This window comes from Haliotis asinina, chromosome 2 (assembly GCF_037392515.1).
Source record: "Haliotis asinina isolate JCU_RB_2024 chromosome 2, JCU_Hal_asi_v2, whole genome shotgun sequence".
NCBI lineage: Eukaryota > Metazoa > Mollusca > Gastropoda > Lepetellida > Haliotidae > Haliotis > Haliotis asinina.
Window position 1 is genome coordinate 48,266,382 of NC_090281.1, and position 19,616 is coordinate 48,285,997.

Here is a 19,616-nt window from a genome sequence, read left to right on the forward strand (position 1 = left end):
GTGTCATGTATCAGGGTGGTTGTGCCCCATGAATTAGTGGATGTGATGGTGGGTGTCCCATGTATGCTAGTGGCGGTGGACGATGCATTGGTGGATGTGATGGTGTACTCATGTATGCCGGTGGCTTTGCCCCATGCATTGGTGGATGTTCTGGTGTCCTCGTGTATGCCGTTGGCGGAGTGCCATGCATTAGTGGATGTTGTGGTGTACACATGTATGTCGGTGGCGGTGTGCCATGCATTGGTGGATATTGTGGTGTACTCCTGTATGCCGGTGGTGATGTGTCATGCATTTTGAATGTGATGGTGGTGTCTCATTTATGAGGGTGGGGGTGCCCCATGCAATGGTGAATGTTGTGGTGTACTCACGTATGCCGGTGGCGGTGCCCCATGCAATGGTGAATGTTGTGGTGTACTCACGTATGCCGGTGGCGGTGCGCCATGCATTGGTGTATGTGATGGTGGTGTGTCATGTATGCCGGTAGCGGTGTGCCATGCATTGGTGGATGTTGTGGTGTACTCATGTATGTCAGTGGCGGTACGCGATGCATTGGTGGATGTGATGGTGGTGTCTCATGTATGAGGGTGCTGGTGCCCCATGCATTGGTGGATGTTGTGGTGTACTCGTGTATGCCGATGGCTTTGCCCCATGCATTGTTGGATGTTCTGGTGTCCTCATGTATGCCGGTGGCGGTGCGCCATGCATTGGTGGATTTTGTGGTGTACTCATGTATGCTGCTGGCGGTGCGCCATGCATTGGTGGATGTTGTGGTGTACTCATGTATGTCGGTGGCGGTGCGCCATGCATTGGTGGATGTTGTGGTGTACTCATGTATGCCCTTGGCGTTGCGCTATGTATTGGTGGATGTGATGGTGGTGGCTTCTTTATGCCTGTGGTGGTGCCCCATGCATTGGTGGATGTTGTGGTATATTCATCTATGCTGGTGGCGGTGCACGATCCATTGGTGGATGTTGTGGTGTACTCCTGTATGTCGGTGGCGGTGTCTCATGCATTGGTGGATGTGATGGTGGTGTCTCATGTATCAGGGTGCTGGTGCCCCATGCATTGGTGCATGTTATGGTGTACTCATGTATGCCGGTGGCAGTGCACCATGCATTAGTGGATGTTGTGGTGTACTCGTGTATGTCGGTGGCGGTGTGCCATGCATTGGTGGATGTTGTGTCCTCATCTATACCGGTGGCAGTGCGCCATGCATTGGTGGATGTGATGGTTGTGTCTCATGTATGAGGGTGCTGTTCCTACATGCATAGGTGGATGTTGTACTGTACACATGTATGTCGGTGGTGGTGCCCCATGCATTGCTGGATGTTGTGGTGTCCTCATGTATCCCGGTGGTGGTGCACGATGCATTGGTGGATGTTGTGGTGTACTCATGCAGAAGAAAAAAAATGTTGATTTACAAAACTTTACAAAATTTAAATGTCACATTTACAAACATTTACAACGATTGTAAATGTGATCTTTACAATTCTTGTAAATGTTTGGATATTTAATTTACCGCTACCTCTTTCAATTTTGCCATGTCTCAAGAATCCCAATGACTCTTTAAACTTATTAATTTATTATTTCTTTTGTTCTGTTAGAGTTCTTACTGTTGACATGCATAATGGATCTTGCATGTGACATATTTATTCATGAAAACTGAAGAAATAAGCCATATTTTGTGTAGTCCATTTGTGCTTTATATCAATGCAACTGCGTCTGGTGCGTGAAAACATGAAAGTTCATGTGTACGGCCAGCATTGATCCATATACCAAATACTTGTGCCTGTTAAAACAGATGTCTTGCCTTTGTTCGAGATCATCATCCCAAGCTCATTCCGATGATTTTACCACTCTACTCCATGGGAACTATATGCATTCTCTAAATAACACCTGTCACTAGACCTTTTATGTTGGTGCTCATTAACGGTGTTATGCAAGTGGCGTATTCAAGAAATCTCATAAACATGTCAATAGATAATTGATTGTGATGTCAGTACGCGTAGATTGGAGCAAGTAGTCAAATGAATTAATAAAAATCACTGTGTAACAAGATTTATATAATCATTTACAAGAATTATGTTACAGAATATTTAAATGGTGCGTCCCGGTCTATCATTTGTTTGTTTATGTTCGGCGTACATAAATTTTTAATTTATTATTCATACATAAAACAGAACTTACATAACTGGTGACTTTCATGAATATAAGAAATTCTTAAAGTGCTACACAATCATACATCAGCAGTGTCAACAGTGATAGTTCACTTCATACACAACTGACCCAACAAGATGGGAAAAAACTTTTCCATACTCTGTTATGGTCTTCCTTTCTGCTTGAAGATGGTTTTTTTTGTCTTAAGTCTATGGTTACTTCGGTGAGCATCCACAATTTTACCATCAAGACACCAAAAATAATCATCTTACCAATAGCATTCTCGTAAATGCTCCATATTGATACAATTAGTTTGTATGTGTGGAATGCACTTTACAAAGGTAAATAAACCAAAGTTCTAATACAAGATTAGCATATGACAAACCACGAGGTTAATTCTTCAATCATATATAGTATCAAATCTAAAAGAAGCAGTGACGATGAGGTAGGCAGATCTTAAGATGGACAGATTATTAAGATCAGATAATTCACTATTTCCATATAAGATTGTCTTCAAGCTTTACCCATGTTCGTTATTCAAATTTATATACATATGTGACAACACATGCTGTATTTAAATTTTGTATTGTATGTTGTATGGTACCGGTGTCGATATAAACTGTAAAGCTGTTCACAATCCCATGTCATTTTTTACCAATTAAAAGCAAACACAATAATCAAGCACAAAAATGAGATGTGTAAATCATTCCCTCTGCTGGTGATGGCTGTGTGGGATTAATTAAACGACCAAACCCAGTTGAGCATGCCTTATAATTCTCTTACTCTTAAAATAAACAACTTTAGTCCAAAGAGGATACCACTAGTGGGATTATTTGGCCGATTTGAGTTAGTGTTTTGATAACGCTTAGTCTTGATGAACAATGGTCTATTTCAACAACATGGTCAATTGGTAAAATTCATATTAAAGTGACATACCTTTATTTACATGTTTCTCAAACCGTTGTGTACACGTGAACTGTCCAGTGTATTTCTTGGTTGGAGAAGTTACAGAAAGGAAGAGTAACTCAAAGTAATTTGATGACCTTTTGAGATCTAAATACATATATGAACACCCGATGGGAAAATGCAGTTGATCATTGCACGCCAACATACGGACATTTTTGCTATCGTGAATTTGAGACTTTACATCTACAAAGCCGTTCAGAATGTCTGTCAGCGATATTTCCTCAGAGGGCACATTCAGCTCAGGTGAGTATATTGCAGATGATGCAAGTATATTATTTGTAAAATCAGTAAGGCAACCCTGATGATGCCATGTGTTCCTTCAGCAGCATGGTTGTTGAGAAATCTTACACTCAAGACTACCATTTCATTTAGCAGGGAGCTCAATATACAGAGTCGTAGAGTATCCCTGCCATTCAGTAGGTGTTTAGTATATTTAATCACGATATGAGAACAACAGCCCGACTAATTGGCTGATCAAAGGTTTATTACATGTCATAAATATCCTTCCTGGGACTTAATCAGGCTATGGGGGTGCAATATATTCCCCAGGTAACACCAGCTGTTTTTGTGGTTGAGCTGAAGGATTACCTGTTGCATGTAATTTCAATCATAATGTATAATCAGTATAAGACTGATTTTGGACATATTCTTACAGATGTAAAATGTTCTGTTTTATGTTTTAAGAGATAGGTTTCATCAAAAACAACAATGACGGAGCAATACAGACTAATCCCAGTATTCATGCATATACGTATTTTGGGTTCCCATATCACACGTCATTATATGGATGGAACAGTGACTTTAATAGATATATCCTTTTAAAAATCGCTAAGGCATTTCAAAATCAAATTTACAAACACAAATATATTTTAAAAACTAAATTGATTGTTTATTCCTTTGTAAATGTTTATAACGTTTTCAGACAAGATATTCTTATACGATGTTGTATTAGCAGTAATTCGACTTTATTTAAGACTTTAGTTGTAATACCTGCTAGTCATTTTGTTAGGTTTTTCAAAATGCTAATTGCATTTTCCCCATGAATTTACTTTCACAGACAACTGTGAGGCAGGCTCTACGGAATGCTGAGTCTGTAGAAGGAATGACTCTAAATCCACAACAGACGTAAGAATATACTTTAATATGGTATAAACATATTTATTTCCAGAAGGGGATTTGGATTGGTAAACAAGCAATATATTGCTTATGTTAATACCGCTCCAGGATACAAGTAACTTATATACAGCAGTCGTGAGGAGAAAAGCATGCAAATATCAAACAATAAACAATAGCTCTCTGTGAATGTAACAATCAAAAAGTGATAATATAGCCACTTATAACATTAAGATCATTAATGTCGGAAGTGCAGTTTCATTTTACTATTACAACACAAATCTGCCTGAGAGTACAATGAAAGAATGGATAGATTCTAATAGTTTGTGATTATCGTTAGCAGATCCACTAGAGTGGCCGTATAGTATTGATTTGATATCACATCCTTTGATATAGAAGTGCATTTTGTGTCTTATGTCAGAGTAATTTATGCACGAAAGAAAATAGTGAATTGGATCTTCGTAAGAGTAGCCACAAGAACAAGACGGATTTGAAGATAAAAATCGTTCATATTTGTGTGCGTTTAAATCACTGCAACCGAGCCTGAGCCGCGAATGAATAATCTGACAGAATCTTGATCCTGAGTTTAAATTAAAGTAGGTTTGATTATTATATGACACACTAATTTTTTTCTTAAAACTACCCAGAGTAGCCGATTCTCTATGATCAGTAGACAAAGAATTCCACAATCTTACAGTATCTGGGAGAAATGACTTAGCATAAATTGTACTTTTGCTATCGATAGTTTGGAGCTTCAAACGATGTCGAAAACTGTAGTTTGCTGTGCCAGATACATTAGGAGGGACGAGATTGCTCAAATATTTTGGAGTGAAATTATTAACCATCTTATAGAAAAATGTTAGTTTTTGGATGTGTCTACGAGTACATAGTGGTTGGAAATTTGTCTCATCATAAATTTTCTTATGCCTCGTACCGCGAACAGCACCGCAAATAGTTCTGAGTGCATCAAGATTAAGTTTTTCAAGTGTTAATGCTTGCTGTTTGGTACAGTTGTCCCAGATGTGACAACAGTAGTCGAAAATAGGCAAAATAAATGTATGTACATTGTTTGCAACGTATTCCGTGAAAGACGATATTTTAAACCTCTAAGACAGTTTACCATGGGTGCGACCTTTTTAGCGATGCAGTTAACATGGTCTGTCCAGGAGCAGTCAGACCCGTGAAGGTCCCGGGCTAGAATAGGCCTTCAGCAACCCATGCTTGCCATAAAAGGTGACTATGCTTGTCGTAAGAGGCGACTAACGGGATCGGGTGGTCAGACTAGCTGACTTGGTTGACATATGTCATCGGTTCCCCATTGCGCAGATCGATGCTCATGTTATTGATCACTGGATTGTCTGGTCCAGACTCGATTATTTACAGACCGTCGCCATATAGCTGGAATATTGCTAAGTGCGACGTAAAACTAAACTCACTCACTCACTCAGGAGCAGTCATGCTGTAAAGTAAGTCCCAAATGTTTATGGCTATTAACACCATTAATGTTATAACCCTTCATTGTTAAATTTAGTTTTGGGCTTGGCCGCACTTTACGAGAGAATTGTATAGAATCTGTTTTATTGGGATTAAATGTAACTTGCCATTTGTCGGCCCAATCAGAAATTTTACGAAGATCATTATTAAGACACAGAGCAGTTTCGGCAGGATCGTCTATTATAGCATCAAGTGATGTGTCATCTGCGAAGAGACGGATATTGCTGTTAATTCCTTCAACAATGTCGTTGACATAAACTATAAACAGCAGGGGTCCTAGGACAGAGCCTTGTGGAACGCCGGCTGAGAGTGATCTTTGGTCAGACGTATAACCAGTTATAACAACTCTTTGAACTCTGTTGTCTAGATAACTCTCAAACCATTTCAACAAATTACCCCCGATACCATAACGTCTTAGCTTGTGTATAATACCTTTATGCCAGACCTTGTCAAAAGCCTTACTCACGTCACAAAATACAGCCCTAATTTCCTTATCTCTATCGACTGCACTCGCTATAAAGTCATACAGGTACGCTAGTTGATTTACTGTTGAATCACCTGGCACGAAACCGGATTGTAAGTATTTAATTATCCCTAAAATGATTGAATACGTGTTTGAAAATGCATCGTTCAAAAGTCTTTGCTACACAGCTTGTTAGTGCGACTGGTCGATAGTTACAGCATTCATTTATACTGCCTTTTTTGTGAATAGGAACAACTAATGCCTCCTTCCAAATATCGGGAAACACTTTGTTCTTTAATGATATATTAAAAACTTCAGATAAGGGAACTGCTAATTCTCTTGCATTCATTTTCAGGAATTTGTTGCCAATACCATCTGGGCCTGTTGCTTTAGTGGTGTCAATAGAGAAGAGAATATCGTAGATTTCTTGCGAACTAAGTGTTAGGTCACATAATGGATTATCTACCGCTGAGTGAATTTCGGGAATATCCCTGTTTGGAGCATCTACTCTTGCCTGATCTGCAAAGAAATCATTCATAATGTTTGCTGTTTCAGCACTGTCATCGTATAGTTTGTCGTTGTGGATTATCGAAGGAAAAGTGTTAATATTGGTGATATGTTTACTTTTTACATAATTCTTAATATGATTTAAATACAGTAACTGCAAGAGTTTCAATGCATTAAACCATTCAACAAGTAAAACTTCAGGTTCTTCTACAATAACCTCGACATGAATTTATCTTCACTGTGCTGACAATACATTTAGAATTGTATTTTTTAGGTTGGAAACAGGACAGAATAAGGACGCTAAGGCAGCTCTCCCTGTTATTCCGCACGCTGAGTTTCAAGGTATTGCAGTTCTGCTTAATGCTCTGTCCTATATGCATCAGTGCACAACAATAAATGAGCACAACCCACTGTCATATAAATAAGAATGCTCATTTCTTGAGCTCCAAACAGTAAAATTATGTAACAAACTGTGATGTTCATGGGCGATTTTGTTCAACCGTTTGAATCGGGTGCATGTGTTTGGTGACGACTTCTTGCTATAATTCTGTAATCACTCTATAATATACGTCAGTTTTATTGAAACATAAAGTTTCTGTCAGGGTACTGTATTTTGTTTGCTGCAGTGGCTATGACAAGATGTTTGCAGACAAAAAAGGAAACCGCCTCAAGAAAGAAAAACAACCAAAACAAACACAATGATGTCACGAGAAGACGTTCCAGAAAAACTACAGTAAGTAAACATGAAAACCAATTTAAGTAGCTTTCGGGAATCAAGAATTAGATGACATTTTTTTAAGAGGAAATTGTCTGCTTCATATGCTGATACGCCGATGGCTCATAAGGTGGGGCCCATAGTGTGTTCAGAAAGATGATGTGTTTGATGGGCATTTTAGAAGTATGGCGAGTCACAAGAAAGAAAGATTCTTTATGGATAACAACTTTTTGTACTGTATATGATGCGTCGTTTCACTATGGATTGATATACCGTTGTCAAACAAAATCATATACACTATGTTGTTATCCATAAAGAATGTATGTAGAGATGTTGGGTTTTGTAAACCCATCTCTGAATTTGCGTTCGATCCAATAAAAAATCATCTCAGTAGAGATGGTGAACGACTGGAAACTATAATTCGTCCAAGTACAAAGCAGGACTTGAAACTGACAAGCGTTTGCACTAGTCTCCGTGAGATCCAGTCATCCGAGAAAAACGGATGTAGTTTCTTTGCAACCCATAGACACAACTGTTGAAACAACTTCTTCCCCCAGCGCTGGGGGAAATTTAGTGAATCGCTTTAACTCCGAATTCGTGGGTTTTTTCCATCGCGTTTTTTTTTCTTTATAGGTTGAATTGGCATTTCTTATGATTTGTTTCGGTAACTGCATACCAAAAGGTATCAGAATCTGCAAAGTTGTGTTGTCCTTTTCCATGTGACCTTTTAGAAAGTTTCGTTCCATGAGATAACCTATCAAAATAATGCAACATATCAATAATGCCCTATGTTCCAGGGTGGGCAGTTCTCTCTTGATGTTTCTTTTTCTTTGGGAGCAGTGTCTGGCCAGCACTGTGTTGCACCATGTTCAGTTTATTAATTTGCGTCTCCAGTCCAACATGAAATTTATCATCTCGAAAACGTTGGGATGGGCTTTTCCAACAAGTTACTTCAACCTCCCATGCCAACCTCCAACCTGTTATTTGTCCAGGGCACATTCCTGAAGGTTATTGTTTAGTTATGTTAAATATAGCAGCATGTGTTAACCGCAACTAGCCCGTGTACAACAGGTGTAGTCCCACGAAGCCTAAAATTATTCAGTTGGCTTATGGGACTTCATGCCTCAATGATTTTATGGGATTATGGTGGATTGTTGCTTGGCTGACCACAGAAAGGAAGAATCAACAGAAACAACAAAAATCAAATATGATTGTGAAATATTTCAAAAGGTGACCTATCCCATCTGTATCACTGGTACTATTGGTAATAGTTGGATCGACCACATGATTCATAGCAACATATACTGTCATGTGTTATGTTATCACAACACAATCTCTATCATTTAGCATATTATCAGAGGTAACAAGGTGATATTGTTTATGGTTATTGTTATTCACTGTTCTCAAACACGAAATAAGTGGGATACTGAGTCGGAATTCTTTTCTAAACAGCTTGCGCATAGTGAAAGACACACTCATGCATCTTCACTCCACCGAACACTGTAGTAAGAGCATCAGCATCCTACCCCTAACAGAGTAACCCCTGTCCACTGAACAGTGGTCTGTCCCACTCTTATTTCACGCCCTAATTACCTCATTAATTATGTCGAGGGGTCAAACTGTAATTAGCCTTTGGTATTTATTAGGTGTGAATTTGAGGCCTTGCAGACCGTTTTACCATCACCCACCAGTTATCTCCCCTTGTGGATCTTTACAAATTGTAAATGTCTTGTAAACATCATCTTTCCAAAATTGTAAATGTCTTGTAAACATCATCTTTACAAAAGATTTACAAGCTTGTAAAGGTGAACTTTTTTTCCAGTGTTAGCAATGAGGAAAAAAGTCTTTTCGCAATGTCAGAGCTACCAGTTTGGAGCTGACAGGGACTCTCCTTTATGTGCCAGGATTAAAAAAAGCAATTACTGGCTTATCCAAGGGAGACTACTCTGTACAGTGAATTGTTGCACCTTACACCACTAAAGAACTCAAGCCTAACTTGACAAGTAACGGAAATAAGAGTAGACCTGTTGCGATTCATCCATGTATTCCCTGAACTGGAACATATCCCTTCTTAAATTCGTTTTTTTATTTGCGATGATTGAAACTGAATTGCTATTGATAAATTTACTACAACATTTTACTTGAATTCAGGTGTTACTGGTCAAATCAAAATATGCAGTGGAATATCCAAACCTGGTAGATAACATTCAACACCTGTTGTGCATTTAATTTGACAATTATGTGCCCACTGCAGCAGGTTATTGTCTGGACAAAGTAACACTGTCAGATTGGTCAAAATATTTCAAAGAATTTATTTCATTTTTTGTTAAACTGAAAAAAAATGTATAATACACAAACTGAGGACTTGTTACTGTATTCGTTAAAATATAATAAACATCACTGGGAATTCACTGTGCATATGTAGCAGCTCAAGCGTAAAGCTTACTCATGCAGATTAAACAATATTTGATGTGATGTTCCTGAACTGGTATATCATGGATACACTGTTGTCATGCTAAGGATCACTGTCAGGGAAGATCTGATACTGATGCACCTGATCCTCACCAAACCAAGGGAAACAACTCATGTAAAGAGCATCACCTTGGCCACCTGTCATGAGTGAGTGAGTTTAGCTTTAGTCTGCTTTTGGCAATATTCGAGCAATATCAAAGTAGGGGACACCACAAATAGTCTTCACACATTGTGGCCATATGGGGAATCAAACACGGGTCATCGGCGAGATGGCCAAAAGTTTTAAGTATGAGGCTACTTCACTGCCCCACCTGCTATTAAACCACACACATAAAGCATCAATGTACATTTTTTCAGACAATACAAGACAAAGGTCACACAAAAACACTACAAAATATTGCACAATTTCAGCTTAGATTAATTACAAGTAAGCAAAACGAATACTTTGTTACATCAGTTCTATTTGAAAATAGCACAGACTGTCACTAAAATGATTTTATTTGGACTCAGTTTGGAACGACAGAGAGACGAACAATCCCAACTGAACAAAAATATGTGCAACTTTTTGTGCAACGTCTCAAGACACAAAGACCAGCTATCAAAAAAGATACCTGCTATTCAAGCAGTGTTTTCAGCAATAAGTACTGAAGATGTCCACCATGGCACAGCTCCGTAAAAAATCTAAAACAACATCAGGAAAAAACACTGCTAAATTCACCATAAACTCATTTACACTGGCCAACTATCTCAATCACAGCATCAACAAAACAAATATAATCTCACATTCAGTATCAAGATCATTTATCATTTCACCATTAACCACATTAATAAATATGATTAAGTTACACAATATAAGTATGTCTAGTCTTGATGTATAAGCAACTAGGACTTATATTATATATTCCTAACAACTCTTTGATATGGAGACAGGTGCCCTGAGTAATGTTTAACAAGACACAAACACTGGGCAACCACTGAGACCAAGACATTACCTTCCTAGTGTATACTCCATTGTGCTATAACCAATGGTTTCATCTTACTGTGTTAAAAGGTTTACAATCACATTCTCCCACCTTGTCTTGTGTTTTAACATTTCTTATAAAATATATTATCACATATATATATATAATCTTTAACACCTGGAAACCACAAACATGGACGTGTACACAGTAATGTCAAGGTAAATCTTTTCAACTGTGCCAAAAATGACTATTTTTAAAAAGAAAAAAATAAAAGCAAAATCAATCTTGAATATATTGTGTATTTCTCATAGCCTAATATAAAGATAATTTAAATATATATTAACACAAAGGACATTTTAATGAATGGTTTAGATATGCATCTTCAAGTTATCATGACAAGAGTGGCAAACAAACAAAAACATGCCAATATCAATGCCACTCCCTAACAATACAATTACATAAATAGTGACATACACATGGACTGGGTGCAAAAATAATAATAAGGGTAATAGTCCGATTACATGGTGCTTATATCCAGGCACCTTGCCTGGTAATGGCGCTACGTACATAACTATCCCCGGTCATAGGACACTATTGTACTTTCCAATATGTTTTCAACTCCCTGGGGATCATACAGCCATGATGCCTATTAGGCGCATTGAACTAAACACTCTCACTGTCAGCAAATCCTCACGGCTACCCATTTTACAGTTGGGTAAACCAAGGTGCCTCCACTGGGGATCGAACCCAGGACTTTTTACCACTGCACCAACGAATTACCACTGCACCAACATGCTCTACAAAACAAAATGTGAGACAGCTTACAAAGAATTGTTTAAGGCAAAGAAACTCAGTTTAAAGATTTAAAAGTACATGTAGTTGTGAAGTTACCAGCAAAACTCTGCATATACTCTAGAACTAAGTTAGATAAATTGACAGAATTTGGGGGAAGGTATGCTATACTTATATAAATCAATTGAAATGATCTTCACAAAAAATGGTCATTTACAGTGCTATAAACCTTTTATGTAAAAAAATGTTAGACAATGCATTACACGTCATGTCATATAAGTGAGTGAGTTTAGTTTTACGCCACTTTTAGCAATATTCCAGCAATATTACGGTTAGGGACACCAGAAATTTTCACTCATTGTACCCATATGGGGAATCAAACCCAGGTCTTCGGTGTGATGAGACTCCCCTGCCGCTGTTACTTAAATACAGCTGTCAACCATATGTTATGTTATATGATATACCAAGAATGTTTAATAAAAAGTTGCTTATTTTAGAGCTATAAACTTCTTATGTGCGTACATATTATATTTATGTAAATGTATTATTTATCATGTAGATAATAAAAATTACTGTCCCAAAGAATGCACAAACGTAAATGACATTTTGCAGCATGATCCTTCTTCGGTTATTTGCCAGTTAACATTTTAGCATTAACTGTACCATATTAAGAACATTAACTGCCAATTGTCTACAACTCGTTGATCTTTGAACTACATACCCCTGCAAAACAACCAGGTTGTTCTTACACCCATCCAAAGGTCCAACTTATGGGATCTAACCGCACTTCCTTATGAAAGATGAGAACATTATGATGTGAAATTTGCATGTGTACAATTTTTATTTTCTAAGGAGAAAAAAAGAGGGAAATGGCTAGAAATAAACACTAACAACTGTGTGATACGAGATGATTGTTTTAAGGTGATTTATCAGCCTGCCTGAAAACCATAAAAATCAAGAATAACACCCCCTGCACATGTACAGGGCTACTTTAAAGTGCATGTGCACCCTATGCATTGTGCTTAGGAGTTGTGATGAAGTGAAATGGCGGTGTGTTCATAAAATGTTGTCTGACTCAGCATTCTGCAGATGAGGGAACAAGAGTTAGCTTTGAAATGTCATGTAAATAATAAAAGAAGTGGCTATTAAAAACACTTTCCATATATTCAAATGCTATTCAAGAATTTTCTGTACTGATATGAGGTTATTCAACTGATCGAAATATTTTATTAAATCTTGACATTTGATGGCACTTCTCTAACATACAGGAATTTGATAGGAGAGCATACAATCTTATTTTGTCATTCAAGTCTTGTTTTCACTAAATGAACTTTTCTATCACTATGCACCTACATTGAATGCACTTCATCACAAGGGAGGGAACTGAGAGTGGGTGGGAGAGCACCCAATGGAGATTGAAACATTTTGGGAAAATAAATGTTACAAAACAATTATGCAACATGGAGAGTGGGTGAGTTTAGATTTTAGCCAACAAAACTACAGTGGGGGACACCCAAAATGGGCTGCACACCTTGTTCCCATGTGGGGTATCAAGCCTGGGTCTTTGTTATGACAAGCCAATGCTTTAACAACTAGGTTACCCCACCGTCCCCGCTAGTTCAAACCCAGTATCATGTTTCTGACGGGCATAAGGAGTGGAACTATACAGAGAGAAATTGCTATATCTCATATGATTGTGATACCCTACAGGCCCTCATGTCAATGCAAGGATTAAAGGGGCACTGATGCGGAGCGAATAATGTTTCTCGCCAACGGTCTAATTACGGAACCAAACTACAAATTGGTCAGCGCCCGCTCTTTCGACCGTGACGGACAAAGGAACAGAATATTAGCAGAATTTCTTCACCCAAAAGAGTCAGGAGGCCGGATGCCCATCATATGCCATTATTTAAAAATATCCATGGTATTCCTTGTCTGATCGTAACAAAATATCCCAGCAGTGTAGTTTTTTTCGGATGCTTGGATGGTATAGTTACTCAATTTGATCATATTTCTCTGTTTTTAACCTCGATATTCAATCATGTTACATGAAAATATGATGTCTACAGGCACGTAGCAAGCCATTTGTTTCACTCCAGAAGATTGCAAAGCTTCATATTTAGGTAATTTTGAGTGTTGGTTCAGCTGTGATAGCAAATATCATACGTAAATTTCGGTAGCTATGGTAGCTACAATGGTTTATTATTTATGATAATAAAAACACACAGTTGATTTATTTGAATTCATAAACAATAAACGACGACTTTGCCTTTGGTAGAGAAATCTGAAAATTTTCTTACGTAAACCTCCCCCCCTTATTTCACCTATTTACCCAAGTACACAGCAAATGCTTGTATGTATTACTTATGTAACGAAATTCCGTTGGTATCCTCAAAACAGTTTCGGCCCATAAGTGTTTTCAGGCTGCATGCGACACAGAGATTACATCTTCCTTGCTGTAACTCGCGTTTGATGGTGTAAACCTACACGTGTTATTTGTCATCATTCTCTGGATGGTCAATTAATGAATTTATAACAGGTATAATTAGTAGTAACACCATTCAGGTTACTCAACAAAGGTTCCCATTTGGCTTTTCTCCTGTCTGGAGTAAATACTCAACATTATAAATTAAGGTCTGTAGCGGCAAATGTATTGCATGTTATGTAATATGTGCATGTAAGTGATGCAAGAGGGTTTATCAGCTGAGTTACAAAAACAAACATCGATCAAAGGATTAACCGATAACACACTGACTGATTAATTACTTTTGTCAAAAGGTAGTGTGTGTAGATGACTACACCCTGTCGTAAAGTGCGATTGTAAAAACAACATCCTTCCTTCAAAGAATTAACCACCCTTGCGTTGATTGATTGATTGCTCATTATTGGTTAACTAAATTACTTAGAATAGCGGACATCATAGAATTAGTTGTCAGGTGTGCTATCTTGGGTGACCAGTGAGAGGTTTATCAGGTTTTCACCAACGAAAGACGTGAAACGATGTGTTACTTTTTCGCAAATTAGACAGTTGTGTAAGACACGCGACACAGAGCAGGATTATTTACCAGCTGCAGATGAATGGAATATGATTTCTTTTACGTGGATATTGATGGATACATTCCGGAACAAGGTAGTAGCCTGACATTGTTGCTATAAAATTAGTCTGTTTCACATTCATTATTTGCATTTTGTTTTAATTTATTTGTTGTAGCATTCAGCAGAATCGATATGACAGAAAACACACACTAGATCGCGTATGTGTGTGAAATAGGATCCACATTGGCAATCTATACAATGTATAAATGTTGCTGTTATGTTACAAATTTACTATGAGTATAAGCAGACTGTGTGTTCTTTTATTAATTTTCAAAATCATACAAATATGACAATAAACTAATTAGGGTTATGAGACAAAATATAGAAACGTACATTGGCTTCGGTATTTTCCTGTCCTAATAGTTTTTTACCATTTCTACCACTGACAGATGATTAATCTTCAAAGTGTTTCATTTGTTTTCATAATACATTTGTAATGAAGTAAAAATGACTTCACCTCAGTTGATCTGTCTATAATTAAACTATCAGTTGCACATACGGACTGCGCAGCAGAGGTCACGAACCAGTCACGAATTCTGGGATATCATCCAGGTACTCACTGGAGAAAAACAATAACAAAAGTTTACACCAGTCTACAGAAATTGCTCCGCATCAGTGCCCCTTTAAAGATTTTTATAAAAATATAAACATTTTGAGATGACCCACAACTTGAAAGGCTTTACAGTGCAATATATCTATTGTACCGTGAAGTGTTTCAAGTCAGGGGGTCATCTCAAAATTTATATATTTTTTAAAAAAATCTTTATTCCTCACAATGACACGAGGGCTTGTGGGATACTCTACCTCCCATGTGTCTCTTGAACATGGTTACTGTTATCTCTGAATATAGTGAAACAAGATTTGGGTCTTGGGCACACTGAAGTTTATAATTCCAAGACCTTGCATGAGATAAACAGACTGAAGACTACCATTGTACGTCAAAATGACATGTCTGATAACCTTAACAAAATAACTATCAAATTTACATAAATTTGGACATGAAAGAGTCGTTGTAATTGCAGACAGTGTTCAAAATAGAGCAGTCGGACAAACCTACAATAAAAGTTTTAAGTGACTGAGTATGGTTTCCTGCTGCTTGAGCAAAAGTCCACCAGTGTCACGGCAGGGGACACCTGAAATGGGCTTCACACCTTGTACCCACATGTATAATCGAATCCAGGTCATCAGTGAGACAAGTAGATGATGTAACCACTGGACTACTCCACCGTCTCATTTTAATTTTTAGAGTGTATAGGATCCTATTCGGGAAGTATGGATCAGGATCAACTTATCTCTGGACATATTGCTGACATGCACACTTTTCACTGCCACTACCTCAAGACAAATGACATATCTGAAATATTTCTGGCTTTATGTATCTGCTTCCAAAAATATTGAAAAGGTAGGAAAACATACTTAACACTTCTTAACAACAACTAACATGAGAAACAGTATATCAGAATATTACCCTGATGATCACATGAACACAGTCGTAAGTTACAATTGTTAAACATGTCACTAGTAGGAATACAAGTAGTAACAGATATTGCTTTATGTCACATGAGCAATTTCCCAGCTGTTTGCAGCTTCCTGTAGACGTGAGAAGTGGTTCTAAGAGCTAGATGCCTTGTCCTGAAATTCCATTGCTGTTTCTAGTGTGGCATTTCCTTTGAAAAAACTGCTGCTACAGAAAAAACAGGTTGATGTCTTACCTCCATGTGAAATACATTAATTTCTTAGGTCAATGACAGGTTAACAAGCTTCCATGTCACCTCTCCCAGCAGGGTGACAACTGAAAAAAATATTACACGCTGCCATGGTAACCACCAAACTCTGTATCGCTAACAACAGTATGACGACATAATATGACACATGCAGTGCCTGGAGTTAAAAAACCGTTGGATTTGCAGTTTTTGAGTTCACTGTGTAGTCATTAATCATTTTGACTTTCACTGCATATTTACACTATTTTTATACACTGAACCATTTGCATTCTCAACTTGAACATAATAACTTAATAATCTTGAAGCAGTTTTAAACTTGTCAGAATATGTTGAGAGGTAGATGCCATTTTGTTGAGATGTAATATTTTAGGTATAAAATGGTATTTTGTACATTTAACATGCCAGCGAGGTAAATATGTTGTATGCTTCTCCCTCGCATAATACGGTCTGATGTACACCTCTTTAGAGCAGTGTTATTCCTTGACTTCTGGACCAGGTAACAAAGCATTAGTGTTTCCTTTAGACCACACAAAGGGCAGGGTGAAGTTTCTACAGAAAAGGGCACCCTAGTTTGAAAACGGCACAAATCACAATAAAAACCAAAACAAAATGATCAGATTGAGCCTCATGTATTATTCAGCTACAGTCTCCTTTGCACTTTTCTTAGGAAGCTTTTCACAACAGCTTCCAAGTTGAAGTCATTGTGGCTGTCAGTCTTTAGGCTGATCACAAGATTACAGTTGCTGACTTTCAGTCTGTTCCTGTGCTCCGTCACTACCAGCAAGTACTGGGCAGATCGCAGTAAAAAGGGGCAGGGCGCCAGAAAAAAGGGCAGGGCGCCAGAAGAAAAGGGAAAGGCGCCAGAAGAAAAGGCCAGGGCCCAGCGCCCTTTTAAAATGCTCTGAAGGAAACACTAAGCATGTATACGTCAGACTGTATTACCCTTGAGAGAAGCGTGCAACTTATATTATTTCCAAGTTCATGGTATAACAGGACAATTTCATACATGTATTTTGATAGACAAACTGGCAGTGAATCTGAAGACATATCTTTTCTAATGGAAGTGAATGGCAACAAAAATATTCTTATCAATGTTATGACTACACTTAGCCAAATAAAACAAGAATGTTTAAAAATAAGTATATAAATATTTCAGTATCTCAAATGTACATAACTGTAGTGTTCGCACAGAATGTCTTTCATGTCAATCTAATGTTTTTAAAATTAGTTTACAGTTAAATGTTAAACGGACGGAACATTACCATGATTACCATTACATTAATTCACGCATCAAATATTCATCGTCATTTTAAATTTACCCACCATGTAATAATCCAATATGCACATGTAATTAACCTTTATTCAAGTCAATTTTCCAGTTATATTTGTTTCGCAAGCATCATGAATTTTGTGTTGTGACTCTAAATACCCCTGAAGCTGGGATTACAAGACATCCTACCAGTTTTCTTCCTTTTTCCACCTTCCATCAAACTAATTATAACAACAAAAATATGAAAAAGGGCTGAAAAATATGAGCAAAATAAATGATACTTCTCAGATTTATCTTCCAGTTTTGTTCAAAAATCTACATCCAAAGCTGGACTAAAACACAACATCTACACTCCACAGCAACTCAGCCCACACTTCAATATAAAACCTGAAAAAAATCATTACAATTCAGTAGACATAGTACGAACACGAAGGCACTCAGGGAGTTCACCCAGCTCTTGAACAACAAACTTTGGATCTATGTTCTTTAAAGGCTCATTTCCTTTATGTACAAGATAACCTGTCATACCAACATTAACAGCACCTAAATAATCTTTCTCATAACTATCACCAATATGAACAGATTCAGATGCAGGGATTTTTGACAAAGCCAATGCATGTTCGAAAATACGCCTGTCTGGTTTCTCATACCCAACTTTTGCTGATGCAGTGACAAAATCAAAGTAGTGCCTCAGTGCCAGACATGACAATATTTTTTCCAATCGTCCATCAAAGTTTGAAATAGCACCAATCATGACACCATCAGCTTTCAGACTCTGGAGGAGATCCTCTGCACCTGGTAAAATCTCCCATGCTTTTGCTGTGGAGAAATGCAGATACAAATGATTTGCTATCTGAGTCAGTGTTTCATCTTGGTTGGTTGTTGGCAGTACTTGAGAATTAACACTGGCATCTGCTACTGATTTGAAACAGTCTTTGACCAAATCAGTCCACCATTTGTACGAAGACATTCCAACTGCTGATCCAAAGTTAGGATACTTTTCACTGTATTGCCTATATCTGTACTTGAACGATGTGTTGATGTCGCTGACTTTAGCCTTGACCCCGTAGATACTGGCCACTGCTGCATACTGGTGTCCTGGACTCCCAGATATCTTGAGGAGGGTGTTGGTGACATCCAAGGTCACCAAACGAAATCTAGACATGGTCCAGCCTGTGGGCAAAGATGATAGGAAATCTCAGCAAACAAAGGTCCAAAATAACACAGAAATAATGTTTTAAAACCTAAAATTAAATACCCATAAACTTTGATATAAGTCTTCCAAACTTATTAGGTTGTCTGCATTTCAGTTAAATTCTCATTGCTGTTAAAATAGCCAGTTTCAAATTTGTAAGAATTTCAAAAATATGGCAGTTAAAGTTCTACAACGTTTTTCAGCTTTTTCGATAAGTTTTTAAATAATCAGCCTTGATAAATTGAGTGTTTGATCTGTATTGTGAAGGTATGTAAAAATACGCTGTTGGATGCGGGCATATCATATGTCAAGTTGGTGTCACAACCTCCTCACATAATCGTTTTGCCGTTTTAACTGTAACCAATAAATATGTTTAAATACAGTATATCATGTTATATAAATCGGCCTACTTTTCAGACATTCCCCACATACGATTGCATCTTACATTTCAAACACTACTCCAGCTTGTACAAATTTATAACATGGAAATATTTTGGCCAACGTTTTTTTCGTCATTAGTCGGGGTCCAAATTTAATGTTTCCAGTTAAGTTTACTCGGCGTTTACACTTCAGTAAATCGATACTGATACATGAACCGAATGCCGGTTCAAGATTTATGTTTACATCCACTGTCACCTTCACAAATGTCAACAAAGTCGTGTTCAAGCATGTGCCAGTGTTTACATCCGG

At 37.7% G+C, this 19,616-nt stretch overlaps 1 protein-coding gene across 2 annotated transcripts; it reads right to left on the minus strand.

Annotated features, from left to right (window-relative positions):
• Window positions 1–15,545: 15,545 nt before the first annotated feature.
• On the minus strand, window positions 15,546–19,616 carry LOC137272598 (haloacid dehalogenase-like hydrolase domain-containing protein 3). 2 transcript variants are annotated; one of them, XM_067804990.1, is made up of 2 exons: window positions 19,563–19,616; window positions 15,546–18,904 (listed from the first exon to the last, which is right to left on the minus strand). In XM_067804990.1, exons 1-2 carry the CDS (start codon window positions 19,594–19,596, stop codon window positions 18,132–18,134), a joined length of 807 nt encoding a protein of 268 aa, XP_067661091.1. In that variant the 5' UTR covers window positions 19,597–19,616; the 3' UTR covers window positions 15,546–18,131. The 2 variants fall into 2 exon arrangements, with proteins under 2 accessions (XP_067661091.1, XP_067661089.1); XM_067804988.1 differs by having other exon boundaries at window positions 19,551–19,599.